Source organism: Alligator mississippiensis, chromosome 5 (assembly GCF_030867095.1).
Source record: "Alligator mississippiensis isolate rAllMis1 chromosome 5, rAllMis1, whole genome shotgun sequence".
In the NCBI taxonomy this organism is placed as follows: domain Eukaryota; kingdom Metazoa; phylum Chordata; order Crocodylia; family Alligatoridae; genus Alligator; species Alligator mississippiensis.
Window position 1 is genome coordinate 210,158,993 of NC_081828.1, and position 22,717 is coordinate 210,181,709.

The 22,717-nt window shown below is 50.9% G+C and overlaps 1 protein-coding gene across 3 annotated transcripts in view; it reads left to right on the forward strand.

Moving 5' to 3' along the window:
- The window catches only part of LOC102572648 (mitogen-activated protein kinase kinase kinase 3), a 107,263-nt gene that overhangs the window by 54,216 nt on the left and 30,330 nt on the right, over positions 1–22,717 (forward strand). For 2 of the 3 annotated variants that reach the window (XM_014609063.3, XM_014609065.3), the window contains 5 exons: positions 5,310–5,353; positions 6,489–6,588; positions 12,095–12,208; positions 13,964–14,075; positions 20,058–20,191. In XM_014609063.3, coding sequence (XP_014464549.1) covers positions 5,310–5,353; positions 6,489–6,588; positions 12,095–12,208; positions 13,964–14,075; positions 20,058–20,191 — 504 coding nt within the window. The remainder of the gene's footprint in view (positions 1–5,309; positions 5,354–6,488; positions 6,589–12,094; positions 12,209–13,963; positions 14,076–20,057; positions 20,192–22,717) is intronic. The other variant, XM_014609066.3, reaches the window with a different exon arrangement.

The window sequence follows — 22,717 nt, forward strand, 5'->3', positions numbered from 1 at the left end:
TTAGTCGTGTTCGGCTGCGGCCTAGATTATAACTAATATTCTGTTGCTAAAAGCAGGGCAAAGTATAGGACGACACCAAGTAAATGTTTGGTTTTTGGTTGTAGCCGTGTTGGTGTAAGGACAGAAACTTCCTATGTCTGAAGAAGGGTGATTGCATTCAAAAGCTTGCAAAGATCTGTTTTTCCCCCAACTACTCAGCTGGTCTAATGAAAGATATCACATCTACCCGAAGCACCTGGCCTGCCAAGTCAATGTTTGAGGGGTCCTCTGCAGTCTGACGCTGCCGCCATGCCCTTCTGCTGTCCGTTAGACCCTGCACTTCTTTCCTTTTGCATGCTTTTTGCATGTGTGCCCCAAAGGTGACTTGCTTCCCAGCACCTCCCAGCCGGGTCTATATGTCCCTTGCCCGTCTCCCTCGGCTCTTTCCATCCCAGGCTGGTGTGCGTGTGTGTGTGTGTGTGTGTGTGCGTGCTTTTTATTACAAACAGCAGTGTGCTCTTCAGGGAGCTCTGCACAAGATCATGATTCACCTCGTTTGGAAGCACTTTTTCCATTTTCCAACGCGTCTAATCTAAACCAGCGAGCGCTGCTGTTTCTCCCCCAGGTCCGCTGGGAAAGGAGGAGTGGGGGAAGAGGGCAGCGCAGCCCCGTTTTGGCCATATCCGGAGGGTGTGACCCCATCGGCAGAACAAGTTCTAGGCAGAAGCAGCCGGTTCCTTTCCTCCAAGCCGGCCGTATGAGTTGTGGGGACTGAGATCTCTTTGGCTTTTGCTGATTTTTTTTTTTTTTTTTTTCCCCATTTTTGCTTCTAACTTGCTGCGGGTTGAAGCTACGTTTATACCAACCCTTTTTTTCCTTTGAAACCTTGAGGTTTCGGACCTCTCTTCCTTTAAATAGAATTTTTAAGGAAGGAGCTAAAAAGTAGGAAGGAAAAAAAAAACTTGGAAAGACCATTACAGGCTTGTGGTCACCGGAGTGGCTTTGCCTGTATATCTCTTTCTTTTTCCTTTTTAAGCTTGGAAGGTAACGAGTGACATTTTAGAGGCCTTTGGGTAACTAGGCCATGGGGAAACTGCAGTCCAAATGCCTTGGAGGAGACAGAAAGCGAGGGAGCGCTGTGCCTGCCAGGGCCTTTTTTAATGTAGATGCTGTTTGCATTAAGGTTGGGCCAAGGGGTGACCTCCAAGATCAGAGCCTTACCAGCCCAGCCTAGACGCTGGGCAGGAAGTTTGGGGCTTGCCCGCATGACAGCAAAGCTGTGTTTTAAATCCCTGCCAGAGATGTGACTTGTCTAAGACTGGGAGTGAGGTCTGGAGGGAGGGTGGTCAAGCGGCCACGGTTCGAATCCAGAACAAGAGGGACAGCCCTTCCTCTGCCACAGATTTCCGGTGTGACCTTAGGCCTCTCACAACTAGATCTTTTACTACAGCCCGGTGAGACTAAGTAGGGCCTCAAACGTAGGTTTTCTGCTTTTTGGGTGATTGCATTAACCCCTAGCCCAGTGGTTCTCGACCTTTTGAGACTCGAGGCACCCCTCGGAAAAGCCCCCCCCACCCCATGAGCTGCACGATGAAACTGGGCCAGCCTGGCCTTGCTCCCTGCTGCCACATGCAGCTTCCCGAGCTGGCTGGAGCCGTGCACCGCCGCGGGGGTCCACCTGCACGGACCATGAGCACCCCGAGGGCCCACTCCCTCCTGCTGCTGCTGCCAGCACTGGCAGGGACTGTGCACCATGGGGAGGAGGGGGGCACACACACTGCCCACCATACCCGCTCCGTCCCAGTTGGGACCCTGGTCTTGGTTGGGACTTTGAGACACCACCAAAACTCAGCGGTGGTGATGTACAGGGGAAGTTGAGAGTACTGAGCAAAGTTGAGACTATCATGAATGTAAACGCTATTAGCTGCAGATCTGATAACGCATAAAATGAGAGAAGATTTCGAAACTGCATCGTGAGCACATTGCTGCTCTCTTTATTGTGCCTCTCCCAGCTCATGTATTTTGAAAGCCTAGCTTATTTTGGTGCTTTTTATATTGGCCTGTCCAAAAACGTCTCTAGATAAATGAAGTCCCCCCCGCACCGCCATGCATCCCGCTTGTTTGTTTTTCTCCTTGCAAGTGGAGCACAGTTATATGGGGCAGCTGGCGTATTTGGGTTGGCCATATGCCAAAGAAGATCGGCCGGGTTGTTGATGCAGAAGAAAAGGATGCAGCAGGTTTTTTCCTCTCCGGAGTTGTTACTAGTGTTGTGACATTTTTCCAGCAACAAGCTGTTTTGAAACGTGCTTGTCCGAGAAGCTGTTTTGATTAGCATAAAACGGCATTGAGTTGGAGACCCCAGTTCAGCGACGCCTTTGAGCACGCAAGGTTTCTGAGCCAAGCTCCCTTTTTTTTGTTTGTCTTGCTCCCGAGCAGGCACGAACCTCAAGAGATCCTTGCTCTGGTTCCCTTCTCGTGTGTACACTGAGTCCACTGACTGCCAGGTAAATCGCAGCTGGAGATATTTTAGGTTGGACGTTAGGAAGAACTTTTGCCCTGAGAGTTGGTGCCGTTTCCACCTGCGATTGTTTTTGAGAGCAGTTAGACAGACACTTCCCTAGGCTGGCTTAGATGGGGCAGATCCTGCCTTGAGTGTGGGGTCAGACTAGATGACCTCCAGGTCCCTTCCAGCCCTGCTCTTCTGTGATTCCAGGCACCGAATCCTGAGTTTTATCAGCAGCAATGAGAGGATCTGGGTATTTCACCTGGACATTTGAGGTCAGGCCTCCAGAGCATGCAGACGTTCAGATTAGGAGTGACCCTGGCCTGCCCTCGCTCTTCGCAGGCAAACATCTCCCCAAGCTCAAGGGCTGCATATTTTGCACTCGCATTTTGTTGTGGGCTGCTCTCTACAATATTTACAACCCAAAATGTTGGATCAGAAACAATCACCCTCCTCCCTTTGAACTTCCAGGTGTTTGAAAGCCAGGTCAGGATTTTGGGGTCTGATTGTAATTAGGGTGCTGATTAGACGTATTCCAGTGCTTTTGGATCTGGAAAACCTGGCTTCAAGTACCTCAATGATTCTCCTGAGAGCATCCCTTTTCATGATCTTTCACCTTTCTTCTTCTAGTCCTGGCAGGGCACATTGGGAATGTCTACACATGCATTTACTTTACAGTAATTTACTGCATATTAAGTGTCTTTTACAATGGCGTCTACACGTGCAGGCATTACAGCATAGTAATTCTGTGTGTGGACTGACTTGGGACTAAACAGGGTTACTGCACATCTACACGTTCCTTACTGTGCAGTAAGTACTCGGGTGTAAATTGGTACCTGCATCATGCAGGTAGCAAATTTATGCCCAGGTTGGAGTAAGTTGCTGTAGGTACTGCACAGTAACGATGCACGCGTAGATGCGCCCACTGTGTATATCGGGCAAAGAGAGATTCTCCAGGTATTTTGGCACTTCAGGTCCAAGCTCAAAACTGGAAATAATACCCTTTTATCCTGATGCACTAAGTATAATGGGTTCTGGCCAAGTGAGGAGATTTACTACTCTTAACTGAACCCCCCTAAGCTTGTTCCTGCTTTCTTCAGGTCTTGATGCACATAGCTTTTAGGGTGGCATGCCTTGAATTCAGTAGATGTTGCAGTACTTGGAGATCTGGCCCTTTAAAAATAATCCCAAAGACCAGGCAGGTCATATTCCCCATTAGAGACAATGCCATTCTAGCTCTGCCTGCCCAAAAGGGTGAGAGTATGGAAACTGTGCCTTCAGGCTCTGGAAATGCAGGGTTAGTGATAAGGAGCACTCTCAGGAAGTGGTGTCACCCACCCATTCAGGAGTTGTCCCGTTCAGATGCAGGGGGTGTGAGGCTGATTCTGCCTTGGCGGTGCAGCCCTGCTGCTCCAGCTAAGGTGGGCAGTGCATTTGGAGCTTCTCTTTAAAAGAAAACAAAAAAACCCCATTGGTTTAATACAGATGAAGTGAGAGAGAGCAGGACTACAGCTAAAAGCAGCTAACTAGTTCTGCATACAGCAGGCTGTAAGGGTGAGGCAGGACACCCTTGTGTTTTTGGCGCTGCCCTGGTTTTGGGTCTAGGTCCTGCCCCAGACCACAAATTTCTTAGTCTCTGTATGTCGTGCTTCCCCATTTGGGAATGATAACAGCTTTCTTGCAGCCTCTGTCTGCTTTGTCCATTTTTCCAATATGTGGAGAGGAGGAAGAAGGGATGTCTCTGACACCCCTACCAGACCTGCAGGTAAAGGCAGGATGGGATCTGATGCATGATCCGTGCAGTGCTCTTCCTCCCTTACACACATGCATGGCAGGAGGTGTGATTGTGGGACTGAGCGTCAGATCCCCTTGCACCTTATTGGCAGTTGCGGGCTCCCAACCTCAAAAGTGCTTGATAGGCGTAATAGGAACCAGCGACCAAGTTGTTATGCATTTTGTGTGGATAACATTATGGTTTATTGTTTTATGATGCACTTAATTGCTTTAAAGTGTGATTGGGTAATCGTGTCACAAGTGTAATGTGTGGCAGAGGCCTGAGGTCTTTGTACAAGTGAGTTCTGGATCTCAGCTGAGGCATCTCCATGTAATTCAGATAGCATTTTTAAGGTGGAAGACCAGGTCCTGTGCGTGTCTGTACAGTGTGAACGCAACCAGTTTCCTGACCTTGTTTCGATTCTGTAGGTCCTAACATAATAAAAACTGAATGATGATAATTAGTGAAAGCTGGCACCCTAACTTAGGCTGGAGCAGATTTAACAAGTTCGGGTCCTTGGCAGTCTTGAATGCAATACTTGGTATCCCTACCTAAACTCTCGCTGTGTGCTGCTTAACACCCTGTTGATGCCCCCAGGAGCGTAGGACAGGTTCTGGGATCTCCTACTCAGAAATCAACAATGGGAAAGATGATCCAAAGCCCTCAAGTCCAGTCCAACTTAAGTTGCTAAATGCTTGTCCCACCTGGAAAATAGGCCTTTGGCTCCTGGGTGATTTTGGAAGATGTTACCCAGCAGAGCCTGAGCAAATGTATCATACCAAACCTGTCAGTTATGCAGACTTAAGCCAGTTTCTTTTATTGATAGACAAGATGATTTTTACCAGATTTGGGGTGTTCCTGTGTTCAAGGAAGGAAGCAGCCTTGGGCTCCCATGGTATAATCCATCCTTGGGTCCCTCTGAAGGCAGTGTGCCCTCAACAGGGTCTCACCAATGTTAGTGGGCATCTTTTTGATAGTTGTGCAGGGCTTTGAATCAGACCCTGCCAGCCCAGTGTAAAGGAACTTGGTTATTAACTGTCTTCTCTCTTTCAGCAGCGCAATGCCAGGCTCAAGTTTGAATATGACGGGGAGAAAAGGTGCGTGCCTGCCCTCATGACACTAATGCGACTCTGCTTTGCACCTGGGGCCACCTGTCTGCACCTTTCTATCCAGCCCTGCATGCACACAGTGGAAGCCCTGTGAGGAGAGCTCCCCTTTGCAAGGCCTGCCCAGTAGCTACAAATCTCCTTTGTGCCCAGGGAATTGATTTCCAAACTGGAATCCGTTAAATGCCCCATGATTGGATGTGGTTGGATTCTTCTTTCCACTTTTACCTTTATTTCTGCAGCCTATTGAACCATAGTTGGCATTGAATCTCCCACTGAAGAGTGTTCTTTGATTAGCAGCCTGTGACACTTACTCAAGATAAGTAGATTTTGGGCATGAGTCCCATAATAACAGAGCTGCTATTCAAAGCCCGTCTGCCCTTCCCAACTTGACATTTACAGGGGAGGATCTCTGCTCATGGCAGGGTTCAGGGCCTGGCTGGGCAGGTTGCCTCGGAGAGAAGGGGTTTCAGGCGGATGGTCACATTGGCTAATGCACTCAGTAGAGGATAACACAGTGCACACAGCACAGGGCTGGATCCTGTATGCTTGCACACCTGCAGCTCCTACTGAAACCCGTGGGACCCTGCATCTGAGGGCATAGGAGAGTTGCCCTAGCAAATCAAGCCATCTTTAGTCTGCTATTCATTGCCATTCTGTAACCCATGAAATGACAAATCACAAGGGAAACTGGCCCAGGTGTGGTCTGTGGGTCTGCTGCCCGATCTCAAGGACGTGCTGTTGGACCTAGGTTCTGCCTTGGAAGGGAATCTTTGTACCTTATTGAGGACAGAGAGGCTGTGCTGTGAGCCTTGGGGCATGATCTGAGAGACGGCCATGCTTCCTTCTGGATGGAACAAGCCCCCAGCCCCTGAGGGAACGGTACCCGCAAGGACCTGGGCCTGAGTTTGCCATCCATGTTGGAGCTGTTGTGTGGACTAGGGGAGGTTGCTTGTAGTCTCCCTGCCACGATCTGCCCCATAATTATTGATCATTATTTATGAATAGGGTATGTCATGACATTGGAGAGTAGGTCCCTGCTCCACCAGGCTGAGGCTAATCTACTTCCACAGCATAGGTTTATCCAAGTGACACCTCTACCTTTATTTCTGTTCTGTGTGCTTAGGATTATCCAGTTTCCAAGACCGGTCAGATTCAAAGAAGTGCTGCAGAAAGTCATGGATGCTTTTGGACAGATGATGGATCTGCACTATGCCAACAACGAGGTACTAAGTGGTTGGGGCCCCAGCCCACATCATGCAGCTAGTTATCCATCACCTTTCTATTCAGCAAGAGAACATGCAGACACAAACCCTTCCTACGTTGGCTGCTGCGGTCCCCTTGCTTTACCTGTGGCAGGTTTGGGTGTTATATCTGGGGCTGTGTCAGGATTGACTGTGTAGTTTTGCTAAGAGGCTGGACAGTGGCTTGGTATGGGATAGGGGTGATCCTGTCTCGGGCAGGGTGGTGGACTAGTGACCTCTGGAAGTGCCTTCCAGCCCTACTGTATGATATCTATGAAGGAACTTGCCAGTTCCACAACATGCTTGCATTGCCCTGTCTTTCTTTCCTATGTGATGAACCTGACTGTCCTGCTCTTCAGCATGGGGCACATTTGTTCCCTGTACACTGCACCCTGAAATGCAGACAACACGGCCACCCTGGAATAGGGCTGGGCATATGCTTATAAGCTCCCTGTCCTGGGTGTGTGGTGGTACAGGCCCAGCACTGCTCCAAGGTGGCTGCACTGCATTAGTGCTTGGAGCTGGGTGTCACTTGAGATTCAGACCAATCAAAAGACTGTGCTGTTACTCCTAATCTGCTTCTCACGCCATGTCAAACGATCTCCTAGGCTGTGGCATTGGACGTGGTCAGGAATGTTGTACATTTTCTAATTTCAAGTGTTTTCTGATGGTCTCCTGCACGGGATTCTCCAGGAGTGAGTCACTTCATCCCAGGCTTCTTTCCATTGAAAGATTTTTTTCCACCAACAAATACAACTCTTACATCATGGGCTTTGCCCTCTGCTAGGCATTGTCTCCTCATACTTTTGTATAACACCTAACCCAATTTGAAGTTGGCTGCTAATTATGGTGAGAGTTTGGTTGAGTTTAGCTTTAGTTGGGGTTTTTTTCTGTCCATCAGTGTTTTCTCCTTGTGAGAATTGGCAGCTCTTGTATGAGCAGCAATTTACCTGACAGCTTTATCATGAAAGCAGTCTTTATAGATGGAGCCAGCCTTGAGGGAAGGCATCTGCAAGTCCTGATAATGGCACGTCATCTGTAGACTAATGATGTCTTCTGTGCCAAATTCTGTTCTCGGTTATATTGGTGTAAATGTAGTGTATGTAATTCCACCTCCATCTGTGTAAATTTGGAGTGATGGGGGTCAGCATTTTGCCTGTTTTTCCTCCCGGTAAAAATTGCCACTTAATGACTTTAGACAGTCAAGAGACTTTGGGTATCCCTCTCATCTGAGCTGGACCTTCCCACACTACAGAGCCTTGGCAATCCCACATGCACTTCCGCTCTGGGGAGACGATCCCTTTTTAGACTCAAGGCACCCCTTGATAGACGTGAGGCACCCCTTGGAAAATGCAGTCTCGTAGTTTCACTCAATTTTTGACCGGATAAAGATAATACAGCCATTCTTCTGTTGCAAAGAACTCAGAAAGAGCACAAGAGCTCAGAATTGTTTTTAACACTGGATTCTTATTTGAAACCTCTGAGTTTATCTTGTGAATCACATTTGCATGCTTAACTGTGCTAATGTTGTGTGGTATCCAGCCATGGCATCCTGGTTGGGAACCACTGGACTATCCTCTTTGAATTCCCCCTGAAATCTCTGGGCTGTGTTGCTGGCTCTACCACTGACATGGTGCGTGAGATTGGGCAAGTCATCTCCCCTCGCTGTGCTTCTGCTCCCCTTTTTTGATCTGTCTTTGTGTGTTTCAGCTATATACGCTGGGGCGAGTCTCATTACGTGTTTGCACAACACTGTACTCAGTGCAGTCCCCAGGTGTTACAGGAGCATGCTTATATATAAATATTCCATTTACTACATAACTGAAGAATCTTGCCAGTTTTACCTTGGCATTTATATTTGTGTAAGTCTTGGTGCATTGGCCACCGGCTCCCGTACATCCTCTGCAAGCGCTCCCTCCCTTGCTGATGTGGGCATCTCAAGTTGCTGTCATAGTTGCTAAGTTTATAGAGAGAAGAAACGCATGGGAGAGGCTAAGATGCAGCCCAGTTACTTTGAGCACAACCTGCCAGTTAACTCCAAGGTTGTGCCGGTGTCTATATTTAGTTAAGTGTCTAGTAGGACTCAGTTCCCAGTCTCCCTGTACACAGCAGCCTGGATGCCAAATGGAGCAAAATCTGCTTGCCAGACATGAGGAATAGGCAAAGCCAAGCTAAACACTGGCCCGATTCCATCCTAGAAGAGGGCAATTTCTGCCCGACGTTCTTGGCTTTGCCGAGCAAGCCTGTAAGCGTATTCATGTTGTGATACTGGAGCGAGACAAAGTGACCTGCAGAACATTTTGTTCAAAGCATGAGCAGAGCAAGTGCCATTTGGAAGACTTGTGAGGAGCTGGGTAAGCGGAGGAGCAGGGATGGGGACTGTGGAAATACCCCAAAAGTCCAAAGCCAGATTGCATTCTTGGACACAACCAGAGGACATCTAAGGACAGAGCGGGCCTGTAGGCTTTAGAAAGAAGCAGTAACAAGCATTGTAAAGGAGACTCTGCTGCCTGCTGCTGCCCTGCAAGGAGTAGGACTTATCTCCATCCAAGTGAAGGCAGGATTTGGCCCAATTTCTTACGAGGATTTTCAGTGATGGGAGCACTTGGGTTAGCTTTCTCTGTCTGCTGTACATGTGGAGCTCTGCTGACTTAGTAGGGTTAAGCAGTATATCAGGAAAGTGTCCTTCTCCAGGCAAGATCCCACCAGGATGGGCATCCCTTGCTAGGGTATCCTAGAGTCTTTGACTCCTACAGAAGTTGGGCTGGAAGGGATCTCCAGAGGTCATCTAGTCCAAGCCCCGTGGCAGGAATATCCCCATCCAAACCATCCTATACAAACCCATAATGTAAACTCTTCATAAAACTACTGTCAACCCTGACACAAAACCCAAGACAGTACCCTATGGGGCAGAGGTGGGCAAAATCTGGTCCACGGGTCAAATCTGGCCCGCCAAGAGATTTTAACTGGCCCACAGTAGATCCCTCAGCCCTGTCTGGCCCAGGCATGGGGGGCATCCCAGGCTAGGGTGCATGTGCCCGGTACCGCTGCCCCCAGGGTATTATGCAGTGGGGTTGGGGCAGTGCAGCAGCCAGACTCCACTTCCTGGCAGCCCCAGCAGTGGTGGCTCCCTCTGGCTGCTCCTGCCAGTGCCACTGTGCCAGACTTGGCCTTGCTGCCTGGGCATCCCTGCTTGTCCACCCCGCATCTACCGCTGGGGGCACTGGGGTGGGCAGGGTCTCTGGAGACCAGCCCAGGACACCTGCAGGCACTGTTTTTGTTTCTGCAGTGCTCCTTGGAGCATGGGCAAGCCACCTGAGTCCCCTCATCCTAGCAGAATGCCCAAGCCGCTGGGTTGTGGGGTCAGTCTGTCTGTCTCTCTTATGCTGGGCAGCAGGGTTGCCCATGGAAAAGCACTGATGAGGTTCAGCTGCCTATGTCCAGGAGCAGATCTGTACCTGAGGATCATGGATAGAGATAGGTGCCTCCATCCAGTCTACACTTAGGTACCCAACAGCCTTTGTGGGCTGGAGCTGACATCCCATTCCTCTCCTTGTGTTTCCTACAGGATAGCTTTAATGGCTCCTTGTTGAGCTTGCTGACATGTGGGCAGTCTCATTTTAAGCTGTGCAACTTTCCGCTGACACTATATGGGGAGTGGAGCCCAGGCACCAAACTCAGGCCTGTGAAGTCCACTAGGCACTGCTAATTAAGGGTTATGCATTGCACTGCCCTAGTTCCTGTATGCATTTGGCTCTTAACTTCTCTGTGCTTCAGTTCTTTTTCTGCAAAATGGGAGTAAGAGCACTGCCTTATTGCACAGTGCAGATAAAGGCACTATGAACTATGAGAGGCTCTCATGCTGGAGGCACCCCAGATGCACACTTACATAGTAAGGCAGCTGGAACAGCTCTGTAGCAGTTTCCCAGGCTGAGGTCTCATCTGAGCTGGCCGGTGCCTACAGCCTCTTGTTCACCTGGCTGCACTCCTGTGCCTTTCATCCCTGAAACCCTGGACACGATGCACACAGTCTGCCATGTATTTACCTATGGGCCGACAGCCAAACCCCCTGGCAGCAGTTCACAAGCAGCAGCATCCCGTGATGGAGAGAGATAGAGGTGGCTGTTCATAATGTCTTCCTGTGCGGGTTTTCATCTGACGCAGTAGTGTGTTTTGGCTGTGTCCAGCAATGCAAACTCTGAGCGCATGGATTGTTGGATTTATCTATCAGAAGTGCCGGGCAGCTGCAGCTCCTATTAAAGCCAGTGGGGAAATTTACTGGGAGCTCTGGATACTCGTTGTCCCCTGGCCGGCTGAACTGATGCATACCAGCACATGGTTAGCACATGCACAAATGCAAATTGTGGCCTGGTGGCTGAACTTGGCACCAGGCTGCCAGAGAGAAGGTTGATGCCTGGCTGTATAACCTTAGGGGGATCATGCTGTGTATGGGGGAAAATACAGGTGTGGTCTTTCTTTGCCTCTGGCAACAGACTACAGTATTAATCTGTCATGTAGCACCTTTGTAATGCAGCTGCCTTAGGCATTGCAAGGAAGAAAACAATTTGCAATAAAGAGCGAATTTTGGGCAAAGGCACTAGGCTAAAGCCCTGTCCTTTAAAAAGGAAGCTCCACAGTCATCCAGATAGGACTTTGCCTGGCTCACAGCAACCTCAGTTTCTTTACCTCTGAAGGACACAGAACCTTGCTGGGATTTGAATCTGTGGCTTTAGGTGGGAATTTGTTCTGCACTTGGGGGCTAATCCGCTTCTACATGTGGCCTTTTCCTTGATTTGGCGCCTTGTTGCCCATATGAAGAAGGTGGCTGCCTTAGAGCAGACAGACTAAGATACTGTTGCCTGGGTTTGTGCTAGACCAGGGTACACAGCAGAGGTGCATATTGCAGCTTATATCAGCTGTGGCAGCCTGCTTTAGATGGGGTGCGCTAGGGCAGCTGTTCTAGCATTGCTGCCTGAAATTCCCTGCCGCAGATTGCACAGACCGCACAAACAGCCCAAGCCCTGTGGCAGGTACGAACATGCACAGCGGACTTGGGTGCGGGCCTCAGCAGCACCATCACGGGACTTGGAGAAATAACCAGCCCCAAAAGCCATCAACGGCCGTAAGGGCAGGTGGCTTCTGACTCTGAGTATGTGGAGCTGTCGATGGAGCACAAGGCTTGTTCTCAGCTCTGTGAGTCTTCCTACTGACTTGGTCACCGAAGCCGCCTTCATGCGCTCTCTTGGGTCTTTTGCAAGCATTGTTGTTGCAAGCTCTGTCTCTCTTTCTGCAGATGAGCTCTTGGAAGAAGAGATCAGGGCCCTGAAAGCACAGGGGCACTGGGGTTTTGTTTTCCATCCAGATGTGGAGATGCCTCGCCCTGCCCCAGAATTCCTGGACCTTCTGTGCTTGGAGGGCAGGTTTTGGCTCCCTTTGTTTTCCTAGTGTGTGACATTGCCGCCCTTGGGCGTTTGTTCAATCCTTCCAGCTCCTGATCCCGCTGAAATCCCAGGAAGACTTGGACAGAGCGGTGGAACACTTGGACCTGAGCCCCTCTCTGAAAAGCTTGCGGATCTTTGTGAAGGCGCCAAAGAAAACGAGCGTGAGCCCTTTACCTTGTGTCCTCGTGTGCACGGAGCAAGATGCAGTGTTATTGGAGGTGCAGGGGTGGGGGGAGCGGGAACAAGAGGCTTCTAACAGCACGGAGCAGAGGGGGAACCTGCCCGGGGGGTGTCCGCTCCAAGCTGGCTGTCTTCTGCCCGTAAGCCTCTGATCTGGACTCCTTGCTGCCAGCAGCCCTGTTTGCTGTAACAGCGGTTGGGTCTATTCCAGCACTGTCTGTCTGTGATCTGGGAATGGATTGCTAAGGTGCCAGGTGCTTTTAGAGATCTGCAAGACCAATAGGGATGTGTATAATCCTGCAAGGGGTGCGTCCTCCAGGGGACTTGTGTGAAACCCCACAGCCTAGCATCTTGCTAAGGGACATCATGACTCGTAATGGGCTATCCTTGTAGCAATGTTGGCCTACATAGTCAGCATCCTTGCTTTTGCAGGGGGTGGCAAAGGACATGATCTGTTCAGAGACCATGGAGTACTTATACCCTACAAGAAGAGGCTGAGAGTGGAGTAGCTGGCAGCATCCCAGGCTGTGTAGCCCCTTTGCACCCCCTGCTTCCCTGCCCTGAGCTCTGTGGCATTGCAATTAAGCATGTTAAGCACGACTAACCCATGCTGGGTACCCTTCAAAGGAATAGCTGTGCGGCTCCATAGATCTGCATGCTGCTTTTGCCAAGGTATGTGCTGAGTGGCTGTGAGCTTGTACCCTGGGCAGTGCATCAAGGGGCAGCGAGGCAGCCAGTGCAACAGTGGCAGTTTATTCCACATCAGATCCCAACCTGAAGTGGTGTTGAGTGTCCTTGGTTCCCACTGACTTCAGTGGGTGTTAAGGGTGATATGCAGCGGTGGGAAATTCTTAACACTGTGCAGAGACCAGAGCAGGAAGCTGGCTCTCTCAAGTGTCTTGGGCTTCCTCACGTTGCTCCAGGTTGCCTCCACTCGGGCAGCCTCTAGCGGTTCCTGGTGATTGCAGGAGCATTGCAGCAGCAGTAGTCACTGCTGCAAAGTGGTTGCAGGTTGGAGGTTCACGTGGGGTCCCATAGGAAACTGGGGTGGCCATTAGCTCTTGCTCCAGTGTCTAGGGAGAGGGTGATGCTCTGACCAGAGAACAGAGTAGGCTTCCCCGTGCACTGTACAGATGTGCCTCGCTTGATCCAGCTGCTTGGCCAGGGCATGGGTTCTTGAGGGCAATCTGTGCCCCAGCAGAGCTATGATGTACTGGGCCATAGCATTTATCACCACACGCCCTTGGCACTTACCGCCTGGGATTTGCTGTTCCTTTTCCCTCAACCTCCCGCTTCACCAGTCTAGGTTTCCTCTCCGGCCCCAGTTCCATAGTCTGACCAATGTGGATGAATCCTTTAAGCTGCATAGAGTTGCACTGAGGGCCATGGGGCTTGCAGGGGACACAAGTCAGATTGCAAAAGCAGGGCCTTAGAGTGTCACCTCCTTAGGGCCCAGCCATCTTCTCCTCCTCTTCTATTTGAAACCAACCAAATAGATTGCATCCAGAACCAAGAAGTCTGATTTACTGTCCTTGCTAGTTGAGGTACCATTTCAGTTCCCTGCAGCACTTGAATCATATTTATCAGCCTCTCCATGCTCTGGATCATGAAAGGTTCCACTTCAGCCTCCTTGTGGGCCCACATCACATGGAGGTGGGCTCCAGATGTGATCCATTTCATGGGGGCACCGGGAATGGCTCAAACCACCTCTCTGACGGCTTTTGTCTGCTTTCTAGTTCCTACAGCCCAACAACAGTAAGCAGCATGAAATGAGAATCTCCAAGTCCATGGGAGACATCATGGGATCTTTGTATAAGGACGGCGAGAGGACGCGGAAGTATTCAACAGGTCAGTGAAATGGGATGTCCCTGGGTTTGCCAGGACTGCCTGAGTCTCATTCCCAACTTGTCCCCTGGAGTGCTGTGTCTCCATGAATGTCCCCTCCATAGCTGGCCAGTCCACCCACGGCTCCATGCAGTTATTGTCCAGGTCTCATTCTGGGGAAAAGAGGTGCCAGCACTTCTGGCCCTCAGTCTACTTGGATGGATTCTGTTGGCCTGTGCCTGTTCTGTTTCTGTCACTTCCTTGCCTGGCTTTGGGCAAGTCCCTTCCTCTGCCTTTGCCTTGGTTTTCCTTGTTTGTGACATGAGGATTTCCTGCCTCCGTGTGAAGTGCTTTGAGATCGCTGGGTGAAAAATGCTTTTACTAGAGTCTTCTTGGTCTGTTAGTGTTAACGAGACCTTTACAGAAAAATCCTGTAGAATTTAAGAGGCAGGTCTACTTTTATAAGGCTAGCAAGCCGACAAGGAATACCGTTCCAGGTAGGTACTTCTCGGTTACGCTTTGTCGGCTGGATCGCATAGTCTGTACAAAAGAGACTGTCCTGTACTGCATTCTGTGGGTTTTGAATAGCATCATTTCAAAGGACCTGTGTTGTTTTAACCTAGATTATTTCATATAGGTGGACTGGCTCTGCCTGAGGTCTCTGTCTGGTCAGGGACAGTGGGCTTGACATTATATACACACGCACACACACACAAAGACAGAGGACTTGTGTACACCATCTCCATGAAGCTCATTTTGCCTGCACTCTTCCTGCTGAGAGAGAGTGAGCTTATGGATGTCTCTGAGTAGATGCTTAGTGCTGCTCTGAGGCCTCGTTTTCACGCATGTGCTGAGTGGGTGAGGCATGCTTTGCTGTGGTGCTCCCAGGAGTGGCATGGAGGTGGGGTAGACATGGCCACAGGCCCTGTTCCAAACAGCTGGCCATAGTATGCACGCTACAGGATTTTTCCGTAAGTGGAGACTACAACAGAGAGGTGTGTCTTCCTGTGGATTTGCTGTTTCTCTCGCTCACGATATGTGCAGCCATGCCAGTATAGAATATATACTGCGTATTCTCCTATGTTAAGTGAAATTCTGCCCTAGGACAGCCATGCCTGCCTCCCACCAAAATCAGAAGAGCTGCCTTTATGTATACAAGAGTGCTGTTTAGCTTTGTGGTTTTTATTTGCCAGGTTTCTTTCTTTTTTCCCATTGTTTTCATTTAGCTCATGCTGCTCTTGAGAGCTTGCCCAGAGCCTGGCAGAGCCCCTGGATAATTATGAATGAAGAGCACACACAAATACATGTTATTGCACAGAGCCTCAGTAGAAACTGGGCTTGGCCAGAATAACATCTCTAATGCTCCTCTTGAGCTATGTTACGCCGTGAATACAGGCCAGCAGTCGAATGCCAGCAATGGCATGGGGAGTTAATGTGTGCGTGTGAATGGCAGAATTGTTTACGTACGTAGTGGCGGATGGGGTGAGATCAGATTATTTTGGGTTCATGTGAGGTGGGGCACTCGCTTAGACTTGTGCCTGTGCTGCATTAGGGTTTTATTATGCTGTAAAACACGTGCATATTTCTATAGAGTCCCCAGCCAGAATTGGACTTCTTTTGGGTTCAGCCCTGTAGGAATACTTGGCAAGAGACCCACGTTCACCCTGGAAGGTGAGGGCTAAATAGACAGCAAAGACAAAGGAAGTGCCATCTGCCCTTCAAGGATAAGGAATGAGGCACTCCATGGAAGAGCTGGGAGCTGAACTAAGTTTTTCTCAGTTCTGGTCCCGTGTCTTAATTTTGAGGTCATATTGTCCTCTATTCTGAGTTTTCCAGCTCACTTATGGGGAATCCTCTTGCCACCGCACCTGGGTTTTCCTTAGGGGCAATAGTAATACAGAAGGCTCTTTTTCCTTCCCTGTCGGCACTGGGTGGCGTGGCGACTGGACAGTCCAGGGGGCTGGTAGGTGTCACTGAGCTGATGGTGAGGTCACTTTTTTCAGCCACTGTGCAAGCTACATGTGGTCATGGATAACCCCATGGTGGTTTCCCTAAGGGAAGGGGTGCTGCCCAGCCCCGTGCTATGGCCACCTGCCAGCCTGGGTGGTTGTCTCTTGAGTTGGGTTATTTCTTCTTCACCCCGCGGTGCAGAAGGTTGATCCCCGCTAACCTAAACCCATTTGGCTGAGTGGAAATCTCAGCTCTGCCTTTTCTAATCCGCATATTTTTTTAATGCTCTGGAAAGTGATTTTAAAAAATGGCAGCTTCGTGTCATTTCCCCCAGTGGTTTTGCATTCAAGGAAATTGCTCAGCCTATGAGCAAAATGATAAGAATTTTTTTTTCTTTTTTTTGCAGACTCAACCTGACTTCTGGGAATCAAAGCTGGGGTTTTTTTTTCCCTTCCTTTGTACATGTCATGAGTTTTGATGGGAAATTTTCACCCAGCCCTAATTTTTCTGCAGTCACTTTCCAGTGTCAAGCAGTTTTTTAAAGCCCCCCATGCCTGAGAGGGACTGTAAAGCCAGGCCACTCTGGCTACAGGCACTCTGCTTGCAAAGAGCTGGTTCAGGTGAATGCAGGGGCTTATATCGTACCTAGTGTCTGCCTTGGTATACATGTCAGGCAGGACTGTAGGGTCCTGGCCATCTCCTAGCCATGCTATATCCCCTTTGGAGCATGCAGGATTTCAGAGAGCTCCCTGAAAGACAACTTTCTTGCTTATCCAGGAACCACAAGCAGCCAAATATAGATGTTATATAGACAGATGCAGTGTGGGTGCGACTACACTCTTTCTGGTGCCCCTCGGTGGTAGTAGGACCCTTTTGTCACTCCCCAGCTAGTTGCAAGTGTGGATCCACCCACAGTGTTACCAGAAGGACCTGAGTTTTGTGGCAGACTTAATATGGATAAAACCTCAGCAGGGGATGCAGCAGACTCGCATCCTCTGAGAATCGGTGCAGGGTGGGGAGACCTGCGACACAGGGAGACAAGAGGCCGGCACGGATAGCAGGAGGTAGAGCTGTTCCCTGGGAACCCACCTGCACTTGGGGCATCTCCGCTGGGGCAGCTCATAGTCGGAGGTGTTTGCAGATGAACAGTCCCATTGGCACAACCTGGTATCCCTCAAATCCTTGGCTTCTTTGGTGCTGCATCCTCAGCCCCTGTGTCTCAGCCAGGGACTCTTAGGAATATCTTGTCTTTGCACAACGTCCCTTGGTTTATGTAGCAGCAGCAGCCCAGGCCTGAGCCCTCCCTGGCTGGGGTCTGCAGCTGTGAGCGTAGGCAGTGTCTGATGAAGCCTTTACAGCCATGAAATCATAGTAGCATCCTCGTCCTTATCTTGGTCCCTGGTCAGTAGGGGTAGGGTGTTGCTGGGAGATAAGTCTTTGGGAGAGCCCTGGGGTGAGCTATTGCAGCAGGCAGGACAACAAAGCCAGGAATGTTTAGACTGAGGGAAGCCAAGCCTGGCATGGGGGGATGCGGCTGTACGTGCAACAGCCCGGACTTTCTGCACATACTGGATGAAAGCTGCTTAAGAAACGTAACGGAAAGGAACACAAAAAGTCCTTGCGAATGCCAGCAGTAGCCGTCAGGGCCTCTGCGCTGGCTTGGCTGGCCCTGCTCAGGACATGCTGTGCTCTAGTCCTGAGCTATTGGCCTTACATGATGTTGTGTGTAATGCGGCGCGGAGCTCTTACTCCACTTTCTGCTCGGAGCAGCTCGGCTCAGAGGAGTAATTGGGGCCAGAGGCCAGACGCGTGTCTGGGGCAAGTCCCCGGAGGTCTCTTGATGGCAGCGGTGCTGTCCTGATTGACACCAGCTGGCCCCGGGCGCTCTGCTCCTGTCGTGAATGAGCTCTTTGAGATCCTGCTCCTTCCCCTTGGGCATCTCCTTTCTGGCCCTGGCATTGCTGCTCTTCCCTAGGCATCAGAGGTCTAGTGCAAACACACCAACACCACCCCTTCCACCTTGGCCGTCTCTCGGCATGAGCTGTGGCGAGCAACCTGTGCCGCTGGGCTGTGTCAGCGGTGTCTCTCTAGTCCTCCTTGGGTGGATAAGGTTATCTCATCTCTCTGAGTGCCTGAGGATGAGGTGTCTCAGGGTCCTGGTCACGGTGCTTTGTCACCTGGCGCTTATGACTGTAACAGGTGGTGATGGGCCCCTTCAGGGCTTGGCTAACGGTGGCTGGGCTGGGTCTGTCCTACATGCTGAAGGGTGCGTGCGGGGAGCAGGCGCCTCGCACAAAGTCCTGCTGCCCCTCCATCTGCAATGCTTCTGCTTTTTGCAAAACAGGAGTATGGACTGGGGCATGGGGTGAGTGCTGGGGGGACATCACGGGAGCACTGAGCACTGTACTGTGTCTGTCTGTGGGTGTTAAAACTATGGGGAAAGTCCCGGCAGCTCCTCCCAGAGCTTTGTCCCTCTAGACAGCCCTTTCTCCATCCAGTTTACTCCTTGTCCAGCCTTTGTGGCAGGTTTACACTTGGGAGCAGTCCTGTTTCAGTCCATGGGGACTACTGCTATCTTTAAAGTTAAGCTTGGAACCGATGAATCACCATGGGACTGGGACAAGGTTTTTTTTGGAAAGCAAATGGTGAGAGGTATTGTAACATCTCAGTGATAGAAATCCTAAATCCACCTGAAAAGTAATTCAAACATGCAAAATAGCCACTAATTGCTCTCAGGGTAGGGGCTGCTTTTGTGTCCATCCTTAGCACAACCCTCTGCCAGGTGCAAAGAGATAAGTGAACAGTAATCCTGCAGACCTGGTTTATTTAAGGCAACTGAGCGATGAAGCGGTTAAACGATTTTTGTCGGGGGAAAGAAGCTGTGGTGTACTTCCCATTTGTTTTTCTTGTTAAGCCTGGTTTGAAGCCAGTGCGATAGGAGAGCTGTAACAAGTGGGACCATTTTTTCTCCTTGGTCTTGGCATCAGTTCATGTGGATTATTTTTTTTTCTCAGGGCGCTTATCCTGCAGGAAATCTGAGGGGAAAAGAGTAAAAAGAAAAATGACTCCAAACCCATCTGATTATTATTTTTAAAGTCTAAGGAAGGAATCGGCAGCCAAAGGCGATGAATTTCTTTTTTTTTTCCTTAGTGCAGCTTTTATGCTGGAATGTAATTTGCTCCAGCATAGGTGCAGGGAGCCTGTTTTTTTTGATCTGGAGCAGCATTGTTCACATTAGTGAACTAATTCTTGATTTGCATCAGTGTAAGTGGAAGGAGGAGGAAGTCCAAAGATGCCTGGGGTAACTAGCAGAGTGAATTTGGCCTGTTGTGTTATAGTAGCTACAGTGACAGTGTGTTGTGAGACACAGTGTGAGCTGGGGAAGCTATGGGCTCTCTCCTATGAATCTGCTCTCGAAATACAGCATTTAGCCCTTGGCATCTCGTTAGCAGCACAGGAGACCCAAACCGGAGGGAGTTCCAGTGAGAGCAGCAAAAGTAGCCAGGGGTGCAGGAAACTGTACTCTTAAGCAGCTTTCTTAAGAGCTAGTTGGAATGACTTGTGCTAGTTGGAGACGCAGATTTGGCCCTGCTGATCATGTAGATCCTTGGCATAACCTGCCCCAGCGCTGAAGGAAGTAGAGCACTGCCTGACTCCTTGTCTCTAAGGGATTACTGAACAATGCAAGGAGAAAAGGAGGGATTGAGGGGAGAAGAAGTAGCTAAATTTGTGTGGCTGATGCAGACAACAGTGATAAGCGGTGGAGCGTGTGAGCACTGCTGCGGGGGGTTGGAGTGGGTCACAGAGCAATGGGATGAAGTGAGAAGTGGGCAGCATCGTACAGACACACAGTGCAAAGGCAGCACCTGCTCCAAAGTCCTGAGCGAAGCTCTGACATGCAGGGTCTCCCTTCTCTCGCCGTCCCCTCTCTCTGAGATCAGTCAAGCATAGTACCCAGCTCCAGCTTGATCAGGCAGAAGGGCTGTGCCCAGCCTCCCTGGAAGGACCTTGCAGGGGCGATTCCTTCTGTCCTTCACCATCACCTTTGCCTTGCAGGCTCCTTGCACACCGGCCGGAGCTCTCCGCCCCCAGGCAGCGTGCCCGAGGAGCAGCAGCAGATCGCGCGGCAGGGGTCCTACACGAGCATTAACAGCGAGGGGGAGTTCATTCCAGAGATCATGGACCAGAACGTGAGTGCAGCTGAGAGCTGAGCCTTGCCTGCCGTCGGCAGATGGATGTTATTGCACTGCTGGGTGCTGCCCCTCCAGGAAGGGAAGACTGAGGAGACTAGCAAAGTCTCCAGGTCTACAAGGGGTCCAGTGATGCCATCACAATCCTAATCCTGGTTCTGTATCCCCTGCGCTCCCAGCTCTGCCCTCTCTCTCCCCACTCGCACACACCAAACCTGAGAGAGGGAGGTAGGGAAGGTATGGGGTGAGGTAGAGAAGCTGCTCCAGGGGTGCCTCCCCTTGGCTGCTCTTGGGCTCCCCGGGGCTGAGGTCATGAGGATGGCAGCAGGTACAGGCAACTGCTGAGTGACTTCTACACTGCAGGTCCAGGTTGGGCATGGGTGGGTGGTGCATGCTTGGGCAGGTCCAGAGCAGGCCAGCACTTTCCAGCTGGGGGTGCTCAGGGGGCCTCATTCCCAGATCTGCTGAGAAGCTGCTGCTGCTGTGAATATGTCCCACTTGGGCATCACCCCTGAGCATCTCCCTTCCCACCCTCTCCTTCCCTCCTCCTCCCATGCACCCTGTAACCATACTAACTGCTGGAAGTGGGAGAGTGCTGCTCCAGGGTCAGGTGCTAGGACCATGGGAGAGCGGCAAGCTGCAGTGCCTGCAATGAGCTGTGAGTGCTGAGCAGACCTTGTTGCTTCCCGTGTTGTGTTTCTGTCTGAGCTCTGGTTCCCATTCTTGGCCCCGCTCTTGCAGCCTTTTCCTCCTACGGTTCTGCCTCTAATTCCAACCAGATGTTATGTTTCGGTTCCCTAGTAAGGAACCCAGCCCAGTGACCCCAGCATTGCCGGCGGCCTGCAGTGGGAATGCCCTCTAGTCTCACCATCTCCACACCTAAAAGCAGAAAGGGGCAGCTGGGACTGGGGGGCAGCCCACTTAATGCTGTGCTCCCATCCTCTCTGTTTGCTCCAGACCAGTGGTGCTCAACCTTTTGGCCCTCTGGGCCAGATGAGTGGGGTGGGGCTGTTTTGCGAGCTGGATGGAGCCCCACATGGCAGAATTGCACCCTAGGGCAGGCCCAGTACCACCCCTCCACCCCACCCCTGTGTGCTAGGATTGGTCCCCAGGGGCCTGGTGTCACCCCACTTCTGCTGGGATTGGTCCCTGGAGGCCTGGGACCACCCTCCTCCTGGCTCCCCACACCAGGACTGTGCCCTGGAGCCAGTGCCTCCCCCTCCCAGCTCCCTGTCTGCCAGGGTTGGGTCCTGGGAGCCAGTGCTGCTCCTGCGTGCTGGGATCGCTGCCTGATCCAGTGCTCTGGGCCTGGAGTTCCCCATGCATCTAGAAATTGGGAGTGGAGGAGTACTGCCACTGCTTTCCTGCCACCAAATATCCAGATTCATGGGGAGTGCCACAGACTGGATGACACAGGGCCACGGGCCAGGGCTTGAGCACCCCTTCACTAGAGCAGCTTGAATGTTAGCCCAATGACTGGCTTGCTGCAGCTGGAGCCCAGTGCCCATGTGAAGTCCATGGGACCATCTTGGTCCCAGCACGGCATGGACTTTCTTCAGGGATCAAGGTGTGAGACTCTGGTAAAGTACATGATCTGGGCTGGAAACCTCTGGGGAGCCCTGACTGTGCAGGTGGGTGCAGTGCTGCCCTGGCTTTAAAGCTGTCCAGAACATGGCTGAACCTCCAAGGGAGGCTGCTACCGTAAGCGAGAGGATGCATACATATCCCTGTAGAAGAGACCGTATGCAAAGAAGGGCATGTTGTGCACTGTGAAGGCACCCGCTAGCAGCAGTGTTGCGAAGACTGTGCCAACGTTTCCATGGCAAAGTTGTGTTTTCAGGCATTTATTATATGGCCATTAATAAAATAAAAGCCACTCTGGGTGAGTCTTGGCAGCATCTGAGCACAGATATCTCTTGTGCTTCTGGCAGCCAAAAGCTGGGCTTGCCTTGTTCAGAAAGTTTCTGAACTGTGCTCAAGCAGGCAAAGACAAAGGGGAAGATGGGGCCCTGGGCTGGACCTCAGCTGGGGTAAAGTAATGTAGGGCCATTAGCTTTACGGCACAGCGCTGGTCCATGCCAGCTTGCTGATGGCATCCAGGGGGCTGGCACCACCCTCTAGCTCCTTGTAACATTGACCCTGGGGCCAGCGCAGCAGTGGCTGGGGGCCATAACCACGGTAGATTAGCGGAGCCAGAATAGGGCTCCCAGTTCAGATTGTCAGCTCCGCTGTGCTCATAGGGAACAAGAGCACCTTGAAGATGGCATGCTTGGACCTCTGCTAGAGAGTTCTCCGAGGCCCCCAGTGACCCTGTAAGCCCCCAGTTTGCAATGCCAGTGATGGACTCGGAGGACAGGTCCTGCCTCCTTGGCTGGGTTCCTGCAATGATGCATCAGCCTTTGGGGTGAAATGAGAAGCCAAGAAAATTACAGTGTCTCTTGGGGCTGCTCCTGCCAAAACAATGAGTGTTGCTGTGACAACTAATTAACAGGCATAACTATAAAGACGTCCCGTAGAAAGGGAAGC